This window comes from Aulonocara sp. 'chitande type north' Nkhata Bay, linkage group LG7 (genome assembly GCF_057382095.1).
Source record: "Aulonocara sp. 'chitande type north' Nkhata Bay isolate Kocher_YH1m ecotype deep benthic linkage group LG7, A_spYH_male_GT1.1, whole genome shotgun sequence".
NCBI classification, from domain to species: Eukaryota; Metazoa; Chordata; class Actinopteri; order Cichliformes; family Cichlidae; genus Aulonocara; species Aulonocara sp. 'chitande type north' Nkhata Bay.
This window is the reverse complement of record NC_141350.1, coordinates 25,684,723-25,703,762: the sequence shown is the minus strand read 5'-3', so window position 1 is coordinate 25,703,762 and position 19,040 is coordinate 25,684,723. Positions and strand designations below refer to the sequence as shown.

At 39.9% G+C, this 19,040-nt stretch overlaps 2 protein-coding genes across 4 annotated transcripts in view; one reads left to right on the top strand and one right to left on the bottom strand.

Moving 5' to 3' along the window:
* The window catches only part of LOC147325227 (metabotropic glutamate receptor 8-like), a 143,414-nt gene that overhangs the window by 70,323 nt on the left and 54,051 nt on the right, over positions 1-19,040 (bottom strand). For both annotated transcript variants that reach the window (XM_086299634.1, XM_086299635.1), the window contains exon 3: positions 1,263-1,479. In XM_086299634.1, the coding sequence (XP_086155760.1) occupies positions 1,263-1,479 (217 nt within the window). The remainder of the gene's footprint in view (positions 1-1,262; positions 1,480-19,040) is intronic.
* LOC147325228 (uncharacterized) lies at positions 12,680-16,819 on the top strand. Of its 2 annotated transcripts, XM_086299638.1 has the most exons (5): positions 12,680-12,699; positions 13,692-14,658; positions 14,970-15,137; positions 15,459-15,554; positions 16,031-16,819. In XM_086299638.1, exons 2-5 carry the CDS (start codon positions 13,693-13,695, stop codon positions 16,361-16,363), a joined length of 1,563 nt encoding a protein of 520 aa, XP_086155764.1. In that variant the 5' UTR covers positions 12,680-12,699; position 13,692; the 3' UTR covers positions 16,364-16,819. The 2 variants fall into 2 exon arrangements, with proteins under 2 accessions (XP_086155764.1, XP_086155763.1); XM_086299637.1 differs by having other exon boundaries at positions 12,680-14,658.

Below are 19,040 nucleotides of genomic sequence, written 5' to 3'. Positions count from 1 at the left end.
GATGGATTCAGGTTATGGCTGCAGAAAAGTGGATGTTGCATTATTCCGTTGTGATAAAAAGAGCATGAAAGCAAAGCTCTCAGTTTACTGGTTGATGTATCTCTCTGCTCTCCCCTATGATCACAAGGTCTGGGTAGTTACTAATAGAATCAGACTGTGGATACAAAGTGGCAAGGGCCATCCACCCATAGAGACAGGGTGAGAAGTTTATCCATCCGGAGGGGTTCAAAGCAAAGCAGCAACTCCCCCACATTGAAAGGAGCAGGTTGAGTTGGTTGGGGCATCTGAAAGGATACCTCCTGGGTGCCTCCTGGGTGAGAGGTTATAGCAATGTCCCACCAGAAGGAGGCCCCCTTGCAGACCCAGGACTTGCTGGAGAGATTATATCTCTCGGCTGGCCTAGGAACAACTCTGTGTTTCCCCAGACAAGCAGGAAGAGGTGGCTAGGAAGATGAAAGTGCATCCTATTTCAACTAATCATCTGTCATATGTTTCTAGAACTTGATCGGAATCTACCTGTGGTAAATTATGTTTTTCAGTAAATACAGATACAATTTGAATGTCAGAGCAGAAACCAAGCCATGAGGTCTCTATATTTTTGAGACAGGATTTTATCAAGGTACAGATCTGGGAAAGAATACCGAAAAATATCGTCATTTTCCAATGAGCGCAGTGGCCTCATCATTTATTATCCATAAATGGAAGAAGTTTGGAAACACCAAGACTCCTCCTAGAGCTGGCTGCCCTGCATTGCAAGCTCATCTGTTTAAATCATATCATAAGCCGTCATCATTCAAAGTGTGATAGAGCCAGTCCCAGCCTCTGATTAATTTAAGTAACAAAACAGAACAGAATCAGTTAAATTGAATTGAACAACTACATACAAACAAAATGCTAATCTCTATCAAACATGTGGTCACTGGTTAATTTCAAAAGTTTATATTAATTAATGTAAGGGCTTAACTCCATGTGATAACATTTTATTCAGTAAGCGCCAAACCTGATTACCTCACAGTGACCAGTCAAGGAGAAATGTGTCAACTTCTGGCATAATAAGATCAATAATCAGTTAGAAGACATCTTCTGTTCATTCATCAACAGAGTGCAGCAAATTTATCAGATCAATAGCTTTTGGTCCCATTTAACTCAATTAGTTTTAAAAGTTCAATATTTAATTAAGCTCTCTCGAGTACCAAAGTATAAAAAACTTTTAAATCTCACTTTGACTTGAATTAACTGTATATCTGTTTACAGTTTCCTACCCAACTCTCTGGAGATCTGGACAAAAGCATCAACGCCGCTCTCGCCGTAGTTTCCCTCTGAGGCAAGGGTGGACACGTAGTTCCAGCCCATCGCTGTCACAATGTCTAGCATGGCCTGAGCCTGATAGGAGTCGGGAGGAACCACACGGGAGAAGAAGTCATAGCGTGTGTTGTCACTGAGCTCTGGAGCTGTCGACGCATAGCTGATCTGAGGAATCTGTGGAGAAACAGCAAGGTTAAAACCACTAGACCCATAGAAGTGCAGATAATGCAGGCTACTGTATAAGCCGGTTTTAGTTTATTGCAACTTTCCATTACATCATGAAAAACTCAAAATTACACTGCAAAAAGCAAACTAATAAAACAGACAATAACATGTCCTATAATTTTGGGATGATATAGAAAACTTTTAACCATAATATGTCATGCTTAAGCATCTTGATCAAATGATATGTATCAGTGTTGTTTGTTTGTACATTTTTAACCATTTTTCTAATGTGCTTCTCCCAGCTGAAAATATAACAGATCTGTTAGAAAAATAGTTGCAACATGTTCTTAATTGTTCATTCATTTGCATATAAAAAAACAAAACTTGGCTGTACAACAAATAAAGAATAATAATCAATATATATGGAAAAACTTTCAGCGCAACAGGCTAAGAGAAGATTTCAGGAATAGAAGATGCAAACTGACAGACAATCTCAAAAACAGAAATACTGTAGCTCACAAAAACATGCAAAAATTAACCCATCGAAGTTATCAAAAGAGTATATATATATATATATATATATATATATATATATATATATATATATATATATATATATAATTTTTTTTTTTTTTTTTTTTTTTTTTTATTGAAGACATCAGAAGTCATACAAACCAAACTATGAACTTAAAAGATATGGAGGAATAAAGTAGTGATTTTACTCAGACTGTTAAATATTGTCCACATTCATTTTCAAACATCTAACAGTTGATTTGTTAAGATTTAAACAAACTTCCAACTCCTGTCAGATTCAAATTAGTGCGCTTTACGGTGTGAAAAAGAGAAGTCATAGATCCTGCTGTAGGCAGGCCAACAGGCCTGCCGGGGCTGGATAATGGTCCTTTAGAAAAAGATTGAAGAGCTGATTGATTTCAACTTCAGTGTGTTGAACAGAGCACCACTGGACACCTCATCAGGATTCACAGAGGGAAAGGAAGAGGGAGGAAGATAGACAGCTGGGGGCCTAACAGCAACACAAATGTCACTCAGCCTGACTTGCTCAGTGACAGTCTACAAATTAAACACTGTACTGTAAATGCAACCCTGTCTGAGAGCTGACACTATCAGAGCACTGCAGGTTTAACACATCAGAGAGAAGCTGAAGTTTATTTCCTACAGAACTACAGAGCCTACATTTCCTGCAGAAATGAAGAACATCCCTGAGGTTCTGCTCATATTGAAAAGAAACTAAAAAAAAAAGGGAAGGGAGAATATAAAAAATAAATGCAGTTACTTTTATTTAAGTTACAACTCTGATAGAAGTCATCCAATATAGTTTATCAGAAATTATAATAGGCTTGTTTTAATTGCTGATATGAATCATAAAAAGTACAACACAAAATAAAAAACATAAAAAATAAAAAAAACTTTTTTGTATTTTCCATATCAGTGATCCTACAGCTGGATTTACATTTTCTCTTCTGGAGTTAATAGTGGAGATCCACATTTTCCATTCAACAAGGAATTAATTAATTTCGGGGAGAAATGTCAGCAATTCAGAGACTCAGAAAAACAACCTGTCACGTTAAGGATGCAGCGACTCCAAGACCTTATTTAAAACATAAATCGTTCTGCATCATGTTTTCCTTCAGACTTTGGGAAATGAAATATTTTCTATGTAGGTACTGCACAAAAATCATACGTTTTAAATCAAGACTGACAAATACCAATGCATAAAATAAAACTAATATGCATAAACCTTTCACAGGGCCTACAGTATGTTGCAAAATTCTTAACCAAGTTTTCATTTTAAGGCTCAAACAATGCAGGATTTAAAAGATTCAAGTAAATAGATGTCAAAGAAAGAAACCATTATTGGCTAAAAAACAATAACACGCTCCAGAGAGAAGTAAAACATCTTGTAATTGGGGACCAAGAAACAAAGCTGCATAGGAGCCCCTAGTATGTCTTTTCTGTATGATTATACTGTTATTAACATCAGCACCAGTTACACTAATACCTGCTTTAAAGGGCCTTTTCACTTTTTTGGTGATTAGCTGATTTAAAGTTTCTCTCCTGGTATTGCATTGCTTAAACTTTCTTGTTTTTATTAAAATGACACAGCACAGAGGCACTAATCATGGCACCATATCAATGAGCTCTAAGCACAAAATCCATAAAGACTTGGCTCTACCACACCAGGCTGTGCCCCTGAGACAATCCAGCACATAACTGCAGGGTTCAAGATGTTAGCAGGCAGGGCATACATTGAAAACCATAACCAGGAGGATGGCATAGTATACCCAGTAACATCCCAGTATAGTTTGGAAGTCCCTATATCAAAACGGGATACGCCCCCTATAAGTGGGTGGTTGAGAATGACCCTGCTAAGGTCCTGTGGGACTTTCAGATACATACGGAAAAATTGGTCAACCAGACATAGTAGTGGTGGACAAGCAGAAGAAGACAGCCGCAGTGATAGATGTAGCTATACCAAAGGAACTGTAGAAGCTTGCAGCTTGGTAGAAAACATGCAACAAGAAGAAATGAGAGTGAGACAAAACTCTCACTCCCATTTCTTCTTGTTGCATGTTGAAGCTCTACTTGGAACCTTGTTAAGATCCAATCATGTAATATATGATTTTTTTCCTATTTTTCAAGTGGTCTTAAATTTTGATCAGGACTGCATATACAGAATCAGTCAAAAGTTTTAGAACGGCCCAAAATTGCTACCCGAAATTGAACCTCCCCAAAAGTAAAACAGTATGTTGGATGTGCCACGCAATGCTCAATTGGTGGGAACTAGTGCGTTAGCACAGTTAGCTTGTTAACGTGTGGACGCCGTCCAGCCCCACGCACGGGGCGATCCGCGGTAACTTGTTAACGGAGATTTGCCGCGTTATGGCGTTAATGTCATTTTAACTAGATTAACGCTGACAGCACTAGTGGGAGCACAACGAATATGACTGCACATTTACTCCGACATCATCCTAGTGCAAAGACAAGTGGAAGCAGACAAAAAACTGTACTTTTGAGTTAAAATATATTTTATAATTTTAATAAATGACAAATTAAAAAGGCATGAACATTTTTTTGTATCAAAAAAATATCGAACCGTGACACCAAAGTATTGAACCAAACCAAACCGTGAATTTTGTGTATCGTTGCCCCCCTAATATATATATGTGTGTGTGTGTGTGTCTTAGCATTGGGGGTTTTGTGCAGACTGATGAATACAGAATATTAATGAATATACAAATTGCTCTCTAGCAGCAGCTCTTCCTGCTACATTCCCTCTGCACCTGTGTACCCCAATTACTCAAATTTACCTTGTTAGGTGCAGGGTGAGTGGAGCAGTTTGAAAGGAAAACAGGTGGTCCATGAGAGTGTTCTTTCTTGAATGTTTAATGAAAGCATGAAGAAATTCAACTGGCATCATACATGTAAGCAAAGCCTTTTTGCTTTTACAAAAACATAATAACAAGGTCTCTACAGGGTGAAAAAATAGATCAAGCTTTGTGGGGGATAAAACTGACTTATAAGAATAATTACAATGATAATAACAATAATAGTAATAATGATTACTGTGTTACAGTTTGTGAAATAAGAGGCCCCTTCCAAATGTGTGTTAAATAAATTGCAGTGACTCACAGACAAAAAACTCTCTTGCCCTTTTGGTGGCTTTTGGAGGACTCTTTGCTATGCTGAAGGGCTGTAATTTTAGTTAGTAGCTTATTTGGAAACCCTGCTGGTCAGTTCCAAGCACTCACTTCTCCCTCAACACAGACGTGTGATCATCAGTTTTAACAAAACATCACAATACTACAGCTAACTTTATTGCATTGGCTCTGAATTGACCCAAAGTCATTGATATCTGATACAAGTTTCTGACCTTACTGATATCCAATCCAAATATCATATCGCTCCATCTATCTATATGATCTTATTTTAAGTTCATGACTTTGGTTTTATATAATATTTTGGAATCATGGTGAATTCTCCCACTAGTTTGATCGATGGCAACAATCATTACCCTCCACACTAGAATATTGCTATGCTGGAACAGGAACAGATCCATCTGACACTGAGCTCATATGTTCTTTTTAGGATATCTCTACACATTTTAGCCATATGTGGACATGTTTGCTGTTTTCCGCCATCTCAGGCTGCTTTCTGTCACAGAGACTGATGCTTGTCATTCTGTGACAGCTAAAGCGTTCCACTTGACTGAACAATAAAAGAAGGGATCCATCATTGGTGACAGCTCTCATCCATCATCTTGTATTCTGTGCTCTGTTTTTTATGATTTAAGCTGTTTAGTATCAACTGCCTCTGCCCTGGACAAGAAACAGCTTTCCCCTAGAGGTGAAATTCTGCATGGTTCCTGCTGTTGCATGTTTTTCATGTTTAATGTTTTCTTCTAGCAGTGATCAAAATAAATTCAGGGTAGATTCAAAATGACTGACTATCTCAGAAAATTCTCCCTTCTGGAAAGGCACAAAAAAGTCAATAACTAGAAATTGAGTTTTCTTATTTAATGAAATGTTTATACCAATATTAACTACTGGGTCCTTTCATTTCCAAAGAATTCTCAGAGCTTACTGTCTAAATGTAGCCAGATCAACCAGTTTGTAGGCTTTGACACTAAGTCAGCCCATCTCCACATGACATTTGGCATTCTGCTATTTAAAAGTGAGCTTAAATCTACAATCAAACAATCAAAAGAACAGTTTGAAGTTGGAGGAAGTGAAACATAGTTCAAGGTTCAAGGTTCTTTATTATTTGTCACATGCATAGTTATACAAGTATAACACACAGTGAAATGTAGCCTGACACGCTCCTCGACATGTGCAAAAATTGGGGGGGGGGGGGGGGTGTAGAGGAAGAACATTATATATACATATATATATATATATATATAGTATATACACTGGGTGAATGTGCAGTAGTAGCAGCAAGCAGGTGAATTCTGTACATTAATATGAATAGATATCTGACTATTTTACAGGATAGACAATATAAACACATTTAAAATTAAAGGAATTGAAATGTACATTGTGCCTTGGTTTAGTGTCTGGAAGAGTCCTGTCTCAGTCAATTATAGATGATGTGAGAGGGCGGGTGTGTGTGTTTAGGGCACGGATGGCTTGGGGATAGAAGCTCCTCTTGAGTCTCTCTGTCCTTGCCCGGAAGATGCGGAACCTTCTACCAGATTGCAGAAGTTGGAACAGTTTGTTGCCTGGATGGGACGGGTCCTTCAGTATCTGCGCTGCTCTAGTCCGGCATCTCCTGGTGTAGGTGTCCTGAAGCGGGGGGAGAGCAATCCTGCAGCAGCGTTCTGCTGTACGGATCACTCTCTGGAGAGCTTTTTGGTCCTTCACACAGCTGTTCCCGAACCACGATGTCATGTTCTGTGTGAGGATGCTCTCCACAGCGCCTGTATAGAAAATCCTGAGGATCTTTGGAGAGACCCTGAACTTCCTCAGTTGTCGTAGGTGATACAGGCGCTGCCTAGCCTTTTTGGTCTGGACCTGAATGTGGGCAGACATGTCAGGTCTGAGGAGATGTGGACACCAAGATACTTGAAGGACTGCACCCTCTCCACTGGAGCGCCATTGATGATAATGGGCTTGTAGTCTCTGTGCTGACCCCTTCTGAAGTCCACCACCAGCTCCTTGGTCTTGCTGACGTTCAGCTGGAGGTGGTTGTCCTGGCACCACGATGCCAGATTCTTCACTTCATCCATGTAGGCCGCCTCATCGTTGTTGGAGATGGCACCCAACACCACTGTGTCGTCAGCAAACTTCACAATGGTGTTGGAGCCATGGGTGGCCACACAGTCTGAAGTGTAGAGGGAGTAGAGCAGTGGCGAGAGGACACATCCCTGAGGTGCTCCTGTGTTGATGGTGATGCTGTTGGAGAAGCACCTGCCCACCCTCACCACCTGAGTCCAACACCCATGCACACAGACGGCTGTTAAGTCCCAGATCCCTCAGCTTTGTGAACAGTCTGCAGGGCACTATTGTGTTAAACGCTGAACTGTAATCAACAAACAGCATTCGCACATAGTTACCCTGTTTCTTGTCCACGTGGCTGAGAGTGGTGTGTAGGACGTGGGCGATGGCATCCTCTGTGGATCTGTTGGATCTGTAGGCGAACTGGAGCGGATCTGTGGTGTCTGGGATGGAGGAGGAGATGATGTTCTTCAGCAGCCTCTCAAACACCTTCATTACTACTGAGGTAGGTACAACTGGCCGGTAATCGTTCAGGGATGAGGGTTTGCTGTTCTTGGGCACAGGGATGAAGGTGGATCTTTTGAAGCATGTGGGGACCACAGACTTCGCCAGGGACTCGTTGAAGATGTAAGTGAACACACCTGCTAGCTGGTCAGCACAGCAGCACAGCAGACGGCCGGTGATGCCGTCTGGCCCCGCCGCTTTCCTTGTGTTCACTCTCCTCAGTGCCGCTCGGACGTCATGCTCCGCGATGCTGGTCACCGGTCTCTCGCTGATGACGTCACTGTCCTCGGTAGTCAGGCGGTAGATAGCATTAGCCGCCTGGCTAACCTCGAAACGGGCGTAGAACCGATTCAGCTCATTGGTGAATGCAGAGTCGGCGTTGATCGGCGCAGTGTCCCTGGCTTTGTAGTCCGTAATGGTGTGTAGTCCGTGCCACATACTCCGTGTGTCGCCCTGGTGGAAGCGGGACTCCACACGTTCCCGGTACCTGCGTTTGGCATCTCTCACCGCGCGCCGCACGCCGTATGAGGCCGCTTTGTAGGCGCTCATATCGCCAGTGGCGAGACCCACGTTGTAGGAGGCGGTCCTGGCGTTTACTGCAGTGCGGATCGATCTGTCCATCCATGGTTTCTGGTTTGGGAATGTGGTGACTCTCGCAGTGGGGATAATCTCCTCCGCTAGCATATTGACGAAGCATACTGCTACTTCCGTAAACTCGTTGATGTCGACTGCGCATGCTCTGAACATGTCCCAGTCTACGTCGTTGAGTGCGTCCTGTAGCGTAGCTTCTGATTGGGCAGTCCACCGTTTTACTTCCTTCGTGGTCACGTCTTCCCTCCGTATGCTTTGTTTATACTGGGGAATGAGGAAGATGGCGTTGTGGTCAGACTTCCCAAAAGCCGGGTGTGAGACAGCTTTGTAGCCCTGCTTGTATGGCGTGTAGCAGTGATCCAAAATCCGATCCCCTCTCGTTGGACACGAGACATGCTGGTAAAAGTTTGGCATGACTTGTCTGAGGTTCGCTTTGTTAAAGTCTCCTGCTACAATGAGGGCTGCGCCCGGGTCCTTGTTTTGAAGCGAGCTCAGCACATCATGTAATTCGGACAAAGCCATACCTGTGTCCGCTTGGGGTGGGATGTAGACCGCCGTGGCGATGACTGAGGTGAACTCACGGGGCAGATAGAAAGGGCGGCACTTAATGCTCAGGAACTCCAGATGTGGCGAGCAGCCGCTGGAGAGAGTAGAAATGCTCCTGGCATCACACCACTTTCTGTTTACCATGAAACACACTCCTCCACCTTTGGTTTTGTTCGACTCTGCCGTTCTGTCCGCGCGGAGCACAAAGAATGAATCCGACGGAGTTACGGCCTGGTCCGGCACTGTGGGGGTCAGCCATGTCTCCGTGAAGCACAGAATGTTGCAGTCCCTCATGTCACGTTGGAAGGTGACCCTTGCTCTTAGTTAGTAGATGATACTATTTTGGCATGCAATTGCTAACAATACTAAACTTTGCTCTAACAATGCTGCAGTACACCACCTCATAAAATATGAAATTATTAAAAAGGTGTGCTAATTTACTCATTCGTTATTTTTTATATTTAAGTGCCTGACCTAATAGTATTTGGGATATTGTGACAATCTTTCTGCCAAACAGAAGTGACATGAGAGAGATTCCCAATCACATGAAAACATTTTGCATTTTTAATCCTTTCAAAAATCTACACAATTCTTGCACAAAAGTCTTTTTCCTAGGTTTTGCAGTATAACTAATTTGCAACTTTTTAAAGTATCTATGTTTCATATTCATCTCACAACTGGTGGATTTAGACCTGCGTTATTCTCCCAGCTCAGAGCTAATGCTCTCATCTGCTAATGCTCTCATCACTGATGAGAGCATTAGCAGCTTTACTTATATCAGCAGGTGGTGATAAAGGTGAACTAAATAGTGGAAGAAAAGATTCAAGGATAACTTCTTTGCTGGATTTACACTACTGTACACAAAACGATGTCATATATATTCTATAATTTGTTCCCTTTGATTAATAATTTTTCGTGGGTCCAAAGTGTCGTTGTTTATACATTCAGCCAAAGATTACTGGTTTGTTTCAAGCTGGAGATACAAACACTCTCAGGGGTCAGCAAGGACATCTAGCAAAAAAATTCTGCAAAAGATAAATATAAAGCTACCTGCTGCGGTGACCCTTCTAACGAGTGAGCAGCCAAAAGTAGCTTTCATAAGCCCTAAAAAACGCAAGTTGGTTGATCCCTAATTAGTACGATATGAATACAATTTGTACGGGAGAAGCAAGACCACAAGCTGATCAGAATTTTAATCACAGTAATAAGAATAAACATTTTTCTTCCACTGAATGAAATATTCATATTCTAAGACTTTTAAATGTAAATGTACTGTTTCAGACACATCTTTCCAGAATTGAGCCTGACAGTTTTGGCATCTTCGAAATGCTGAAATTTCCACTAGTATTTCTGTGGCGTTTCTTTCAGTTTGAATGAACAACATAAGTTTGTAAAAATTGTCACATATTTGTTTTCATTGATTATTCTCCAAATTATAAAAATCCCTTTATTCCCCATCTTCCTTATTTGTCTGACACTTACACCAGATTAATTTTCTATTATTGTCAGTCTATTGATCTGACTGTAAGCTCTATCCAGTCCTACACTTTCTCATTGTGAACGCCAGCTGTTAAAGGTGGGCAGGCAAGCAGACAAACTTCAAGATCTCCACTGATGATGACCTCACTTTACGGCCTTACTTGATGTCATTGAAGAGGAGATTTGGAACCATCACAAAAAAATGTGGTAACTAATATCTCAGCCAGCCAATCAATTTTACCAACAAGGTAAACAAACAAAAACAAAAGGTTGATGCTGAGAAGTCCTCTTAACTTGAGGGCTTTAGCTATCAGTTACATTCTCTCAATGGCTCTATTGAAGATGCTTGTGTTTATCTCATCTCCACCCTGAGAGTATTTTGTAACATTTTCAACTTTAAGGATGGTCCTTCAGCTCAGCAACATATTTGTATTCAACACACCAGTTCAGTGGAGTGTGATGAGAAGCTGTTACATTATGGACATATATTCAGATATTTCAAGCATGTATGTAGCTGTTTCTACTCAGACAGTAGAGAGAGGACACTGTCTGAACAAACAGTGTTTAAGTAAAACAGACAGCGAAATACACAATACACAAGAAACTGTTTGCATTTCATGACTGAATAGCTGTTCATATAAAAACTATGAGGAAAATTCACCCAGTCCGAAGACGATCATTTCAGTAGTATTGTCACAGATCTTTCCACCCATCCATTCTTTTTCCATGCTTTTCTGGGCCTGGGTCATGAGGGCAGCAGTCTAATCAGAGAAGCCCAGACCTCCCTATCCATCTCTTCTAGCTCTTCCAAGGAAACACCAAGGAGTTACCAGGCCAGCTGAGAGATATAATCTCTCCAGCGTGTCTGGATCTGCCCGAGGCCTCCTCAGGGCCTTCTCCCAGTTTGACATGTCTGGAAGACCTCACTCAGGAGGCGCCCAAGAAGCATACTTGTCAGATGCCCGAACCACCTCAACTGACTGCTTTCACTGTGGAGAAGTAGTGACTCTACTCAGAGCTGCTCCCAGATGGATGAACTCCTCACCCTATCTCTAAGGGAGAGAACAGACACCCTTCAAAGAAAGCTAATTTCTGCCACTTGTATCGGTGATCTCATTCTTTCGGTCACTACCCAGAGCTAGTGAGCATAGGTGAGGGTAGGGACGAAGATCGACCAGTAAATTGAGAGATTAACTTTTACATTAAGCTCCAATCCGTCTGTTGAGCTCCCGCTTCCCTCTACCCTAACTCTTGAGGAAGACCCTGAGATTCTTAAACTCCTTAACTACTTTCACCATTTGGCTATGCCTAGAAATTCTTACCATAAAAATTATGAACAGAATTGGTGACAAAGGGCAGCCATGGCAGAGTTCAACACCCACCGAGAACGAGTCCAACCTATTGCTGGCAATGCGCACCAAGCTCTTCCATTGGTTGTATAAAGACCAAATCGTTCATAGCAGCATTTAGTTGGTCCATCATTGATTTTTCAACAGGACATTGATCCCAAACAAACCTCCAGGCCGTGTAAGGGCTAACTGACCAAGAAAGAGAGTGATGGAGTGCTGCGCCAGATGGCCTGGCCTCCACAGTCACCTGACCTAAACCCAATCAAGATGGTTTGGGATGAGATGGACCGCAGAGTGAAGGCAAAAGGGCCAACAAGTCCTCAGCATCTCTGCGAACTCCTTCAAGTCTGTTGGTAAACCATTTTAGGTGACTACCTCATGAAGCTCATTGAGAGATACAAATACAGACCATTTACCATTTATCATCTTTTGACTGGTAGTCCATATTACTATTGTACGTATATGCATACAAGAAGAATTGTGTGTGCCATTATGGTAATTTTGGTTTGAAATCCAAGACACTTAGCTTATGGCGTTCCATGTATGTCCTATCTTGAACCCTGCTGTTATGTGTTGGATTGTCTTAGGGGCAACTGGGGTCTTGCCTGGTGTGGAGCTTGTACCTAGAGCTTGTTCCTGTGGTGCCATGATTAGTTTGTTAAAGTGAATTCTTAAATGTTGTCATTTTTATGCTTACCACCTCTACACTGTAAACCCCAACAGTCCACCTGACTTATAAAGTTTGTGGATACAACAATTAAAATGCGTCACAAAGTTGAAACAACTTAAAACTTTTCTGTTCTCTTAACGATTCAAACAGTTATAATTGTACATGGCTTAGAAGTTAAGAGTAAATACTGCTTTTTTAATTATGATTTTTGAGTAAATGTTTTTTTTTCCGAGCTCCGCATTTGTACGTCATGACGTCATGACGTTTTCTCTCTAACCTGAACGACGTTGACAGAAAATTCTGTTCAATATGGCTGCCCTTCTCGAGTGACCGGAGAGCACATTTGGAGAAACTTGTAAGTAAAACGGAACCTTCGTTATGTTTATTTTTTCCGTAAAAAAGCAAGTATATTAATATGTTGCAGCCATTAACTTGTTTTTGAATGCGCCGTTGTGTTAAACAGCACAGACCCAGGTAGTGAATTGTTGTTCGCTGTTGTTCGCGCTCTTTTTCAAACCGATGATATCGTCAGTTTTACAGTTTTAACCGATTAAAACACAGTTTTAATAAGAATTGCACATAAAGAAAGTGTCTTAGTGATATTTTAACGACCCATTGCCAACGCAAGAAAGTTGGCGTTTTTACAACAGCAGCCTCATTGTTCGGCCGGGTTTTTTTCTTCTTCTCATTAGCATCATTCAAAAGTGACTTAGCTAGCAGTGGCAACTTCTATCTTAAGCAGCAGCCTGTAAAAGAAGTAGTTTGTAAGTAGAAGTTCTGTGCAATATTACAAGTATCTCACTGATGTATTATGTACTATTGCATAACAATGTGTCTTTGCAAAGATTTATCCCGCAGTTTGGCTTGGTTTTTTAAAATAACTGCAGTGTAAATTCATATGTATTCTGTGCTTTTTTTTTTTTTTGCTTTTTTTTTTTTTCCAACTTAACAGAATTTATACATGGTGAGACAATGTTGATTATATGGTAAAAACTTAAAACTAAAAGAGGGTTACTGTTTACCATGACTAAATGGAATGATGGCCTGTGACTTTGTAACATCTGAAATTCTTACCTATGTTTTGGACTGTTGGATGATCGGCCATAGAATTCAAGACTGCACTCAAAGTAAACAGCAGTAATTGTAAGGTTGTTTTTTTTACCATGCTAAGTGTTTATTTTGTCATGAAATGTACAGTGTACTTTTGAAATTTTTGAAAGCTGTAATGATGGCTGAGTATATAATTATCACTGACCATAATAAGGTTAATGGTATGATGTACAGTGTTTTTATATATGAGACGATTCATTTTTTAAAAATCATCTCCATTCCTTGTTTTATTCATAGGATGATGGCAGTATCCCAAAAGTTCCTGCTGAGAGTTCACCTCACCACAGATGTTGTTGTGAAGGTTTCTCTAACTAAGCGGCCTGAGTCGGTGGAAGAACTAATCACCATACTCCGTGAGAAGCTCAACCCAAGGCTGGACTTTGAGTTTACCTTACAATACGAAGACCCCGACTTTAATGGGCAACTTACCTGCCTACTGGATATTCAAGAGTTGCCGGAGAAGGGCACACTAAAAGTACTGAGATCTGAAAGTGATGTCAGTTCTTGTGCAAGTTCTGATACAGACATCCTTCCTCATGTGCCTTTAGCTCAGCGTCTGAAGTGTTGGCCTGACACTTTCCCAGTACCTACCTTTTCTTACGAAGTTGAACATCTCCTTGAGGAGGGAAATAGAGCCTTTGAGATGTTTGGAAAACATCTGAAGTTGACTCGAGCCCAAAAGCACAACATCTTGGAGACCATGGCTTCAGTGATGCACACCTTCAAAGCCTATCCGAGTGATGGAGATGTCGGTTTGGCAGCAGAAGCTCTTGTTACCACTCATCCATGTCTTAAAGAGCCTGGAAGTAGGAATGGAAGTTATGGTTGGAAGACCAGTTTAAAATTCAAGATGGGAAATTATCGCACCAAGCTAGCCAGATCTGGATGTGTGGAGGTGTCTGTCAACGCTGGCAGGAGGAGTGTTAACAACCCTGAAGGAGAGCATCCCCACTCAAACATAAAAAGAGCCAGAAGAGCTGAGGTGAACTACCTCCCAAACTTTCCAAGAGGAGAAGATCAGGTCAGTTTGGAGGATATGAGAGTCCAGATAAAAAATGAGGTTGAGAAGACTGAGCCCAACAAAGTAATGATTGAAAAACTGATGCAGACTACCTTCGCACTTCGTCGCCATGAAATTGTTCAAGACAACCCAATGGTAAAGAACTTCTTAGAGAAATGGCCTGCTCTGCGATTTGACTCTCAGGTATCTGTGCTTTGATTTTTTTCTTCTTCTTCAGTTTAACATGAAACAATGCAAGTTCAGCAGATCTCTTCAGATTCAGATAATAAATACATAACACATAAATAAATAATAGATAACAAACAAAAATATATTTCAGCTTTGTGATACATTTGTGCTTGTGGTTCGGGTCCAATTTAAAGAAAAAAAAAATTCATAGGACATCTATAAAGCAAGGTTAGACAGAAGTTGGGCAATTCCTCTTTAATGATAAGATGTAAATTTGGTCAGTAATTTGGCTTCATGTTGGATGTTTTTGTCCTGTTTTATTTTAGATTTGTGCGGAGTTCCACCGAGTCACAAACATTAACCTGCGGAACCAGTTCTACGCTGAACTTGACAGACACACACCACGACTTATGGCTCTATACAGACAGAAGGCTGCACGGACTGGCAAGATATCAGAGGCTCTGCGAACCATCCTGAATCATTATGATCTTCAGGTGAATATTGATAATGATAAAATTAACACAAATTAAAAGTTTCACTGATAAAAACTCAATTTTTCCTTGCTTTGAACATCTGTGTTTTATACAGATTACAGCTCTGATCTGGTATGTTACTTTAAAATACTGTGTAGGATTTTTGTCAAATGAGTAAGATACAGACTCTTTGTCATAAGAGACAGAAAGGTTGTGTCTTAAAAGAAATGTCTCCAAAATTATGTAGAGTCACATGTCATGCAGTTTCATAAACATGTATTCTCCCCAAAGAATGACACCTGAAAACTTTGTGTTCAATGAACTTTTCTTTTCCCTTTTTAGGAGGCGCCTGATATCAACGTGAAACGCACTGCAGTGCTTCGTGCCCTTCCTGTATACCTGCGGGAGGAGGACCCAGAATTCTTTAAGACATGTAATGTAAGTGTATTTTTGCATCACTTAAATTCTGCCAGTGAGATAAAACACCATGGATTTTTTTAAATACAATTTAATACCCTAGCAGCTACCAAATTGTACAAGCAAAATACCCTCTCTTTAGAAAACCCTCACACACACACACAGGGTCAGGAGCAGGGCACAGGCGTATCACAGCACTTCGGCTACGCTGCAGGTGGCCCCAAAAACAAGGCTGAAGTCAAGATTTAGTTTCTTTTTGAGATAAAGTCATAAAATAAAAAATGACTTCTTTTTTTTTTTTTTTTAGAAAAATAACAAACATACTAATTATGTAATGCAAGAAGCTAACGCGTTAATGTACATTTTTCAAAAAAGTAGAGTACCCTAACCCGTTACAAAGTAACCCACTACACTGCTGAATTTTTTGCTAGATTACAGGTCTTGCTTGTCACATTCTCTCAAACCAACCTTACTTATTGATACTGTGTCTATTCCAGGCGGACACATTGGACGAGTCGACCCTCATTGACACTCCAGTTGCCCTTCTCACAGTGGTTACCGACGGCGCTTCCCAGACCAGTCCAGTCCATTTTACTTCCTCAAGCATGGCCATTGTGGTGGAAGGCGACTTGGTGATGCGTGATATTCCCAGATTTGCAGATGCATTTGCCTTATTGTTTGGCTTGATCTATGCTCTGCATTTAGACTACCCCAGGAAGCACGTTCACACATTTACCTTTGTCCAAAAAATCTTCATGGGGCTTGTTGACGGCAAACCTCTGAAACCCTGCCTACATGCTCTTAAAAATGATTTGTTGCTGAAAGAGTAGTTCTGGAAGGAATATAAGGCAATGTTTGTTAGGACATGCACTCTGTTACTGAGCACTTTGTTTAAAGCACTTTAAGTTTACTACGGACTTTGGGTGGATTTAACTCCATCAGTTTACCTAATTTTGCTCTGGTTATTTGGAAGATGATCATCTTTATTTGTACCCATTTTATAAAATTGTTTTTCATTTCTTTTTCAAACAAAAGTGATTAGTATTTGACTTTTTATTTTGAATTTATGTATTTTGAGAAAGATGCAATTAGGACTGATGTTGTCCTTTGTGATTTTATAAAAAGATACATGTTCTACATTGAATTTATAATGCTCACTTTATGGTGCCAATGTCCATGTTAGTGGTTTTATAAAAACACTAAGTGATGTTTTTACATTTCCATAAAAAATGTTAAATAAACAAAATGTAAAGTAAATGAATTTCTCTAATTTTTTTTACTAGTCTACACTCAAACATTTAATAATAAATATCTTTTAATTAATAATCATATAATTTGCGTTTAGTTTGTAATATAATTGCATTGTGTTGGATCAAAATAGTAAACTACAAAAAACACAAAAATATTAAAATTAAAGTATATAGTTTTTAAGTAAAGCTCAATTAATAAAATAAAAATATAATTTAAAAATTTTAAGTTAACAATAAATGCAAATTTTGAGTACCCCATACTTAGAAAAGATGAGTTTGTGTACTTAAAACTTTTGAGGTAATCAGTTTCCACAAATGTTTTAAGTTCAGTCAACTGATTCAGGTTTACAGTGTACATTGTTTCAAATTCTGTGATCAAGGCATTCCTTTGTCCGCCTCTCGAGGTTCTGGGGGGAGGCTGTAGTGTTTTATCACAAGCACATCCCTTGTGAAGGTTTGTTTGATGTTTGGTAAGCTTCCTGCCCTTTTTATGGTTTCACTGTGTTGTGTATGGTGAACCAATACAGGAATTGAGCCATGTATTGGGTGTGGGGGAGATTACCTTTTTATGACCAAGGATGTTGTTAGAAACAGTTGTGATCAGGAGGTTACACAAACGCACCCCCATGACACACACACACACACACACACACACACACACACAGGTATGAATGTGAAGGTAAATCGGAGGAGGTTGAAGCATTATTGTGTGCAATAACATGTAGAACAGTCAAGAATACCAGCTGCTTTATCGTAGAGCTATGTGATAGACAAGATAATTGTCTATTTTATTCAGATTTTGCAATTTTGCATCAAATTCATTTTAAAAGTTGTTGAGAGTTTGTTTAAACTGTTTTGAACTTGAAGTGCTTCCTTGTTAAGAAGTTGCTGAGCTATTGCTATTGAGCTAATGTGGGCTGTTATTGATAGCTTTGATCACACACGATCATAAACTGACTGACTGAAATGAAGACATTTAAATTAGCACTGAATGTGAGTGGTTATTCGCCCTGAAGTGTATTTGACAAGTAGCTAGGCTACTTATTTTAGAAATGAGATGAAATGATTCTGGATCAGATTTTAGTGTTGATTGGGAGACTCAATAAAAAATGACCAAATACTAGAAACTCTCTTTCACATCTTCTAAATGCACACACTTGAGAGTATCTTTAATAATTCAGCAATGGAAGGAAAAACATAGGCTCAACAACTAACACTGATGATGCAAAATTAGGGTGTGTCATTCATCGCGGTACGCAAGTAATCTGATTGCATTACTTTTTGAAATGTTTGAGTCCTGAGGTGTAAATATTCATTCATGATAATCACTGGTAGACCTAGCAGCAGCACCAGTATTTAGCTGTAATGGTAGTCTGCATGATCTTTATTACATATGCAGAATCATAGCCTGTAATGATCCTTTTAATAGCAAGACTCATCGTGAAGGACTTTTTCTGCACAGTTCACATTTATCAAAAGAAGAAGGATTTAAAAATTGCCCACTGCTGTCATGCTTATAGGAGCTGAAGCAGTATTATGTTATCATTAAAATAGAGTGATGATCGAACACGAAAGAGTGAGATTTCACACAGTGGGAATGATGGATGGTTTCCAAGAAAAACAGTGAGAGAATGACAAGCTTAATGATTGCTTCACAGAGTCATACATTAAAGGTGGATACTAATGGATACTAACATAGGAGCTAATGAATCGCAACAATAAAGATAAATGTTGTAAACATTCTGGCTTATGTCAAAATGAACTGATAGAAAAGTGAACATCTCATTTAGGCTGTGCCATAATCACATCTGTTTGCTGTGAATGGAAACCTTGAACAGTGCTGCAAACAGTTAAACTGTTTTGATGTTTTACCTCAGCACTGACAGCTAATCCTTTCATCTGGTTTTATGTTCTGTACTGGTTTTTCAATTAGATCTTGGAAAGTTGGCACATCTATCTGACAAAGAAACAAAAAGTCAGAGGCCTTCTTTGTCCTCATCTGTCAATAGTCTATGTTCTGATGAACTGTCTTACAGTCTAAGAAGTTCTGTGTTCCTAGAACTTTAATTCAACACATTGATGTGAATGCTGCTTTTTCCTACATGCTGACTCTCTAGTCATTACACTCTGCAGGATAAATGCTTTGTCTCTCTCAACCCCTGACTTCCATGCTTCCTTCAGAATACACTCTAGTGATGTTCAGAACTTTAGAGCAAAAAAATTTTCATCTTAACAAAAATGACTAGACTGGAACAAT

Coding starts and splice junctions, on each gene's coding strand:
- LOC147325228 (XM_086299637.1), top strand. CDS start 13,534: ATGTACAGTGTACTTTTGAAATTTTTGAAAGCTGTAATGATGGCTGAG. Junction 14,659..14,969: donor CTCTGCGATTTGACTCTCAG/GTATCTGTGCTT, acceptor GTTTTATTTTAG/ATTTGTGCGGAGTTCCACCG. Junction 15,555..16,030: donor AATTCTTTAAGACATGTAAT/GTAAGTGTATTT, acceptor TGTCTATTCCAG/GCGGACACATTGGACGAGTC.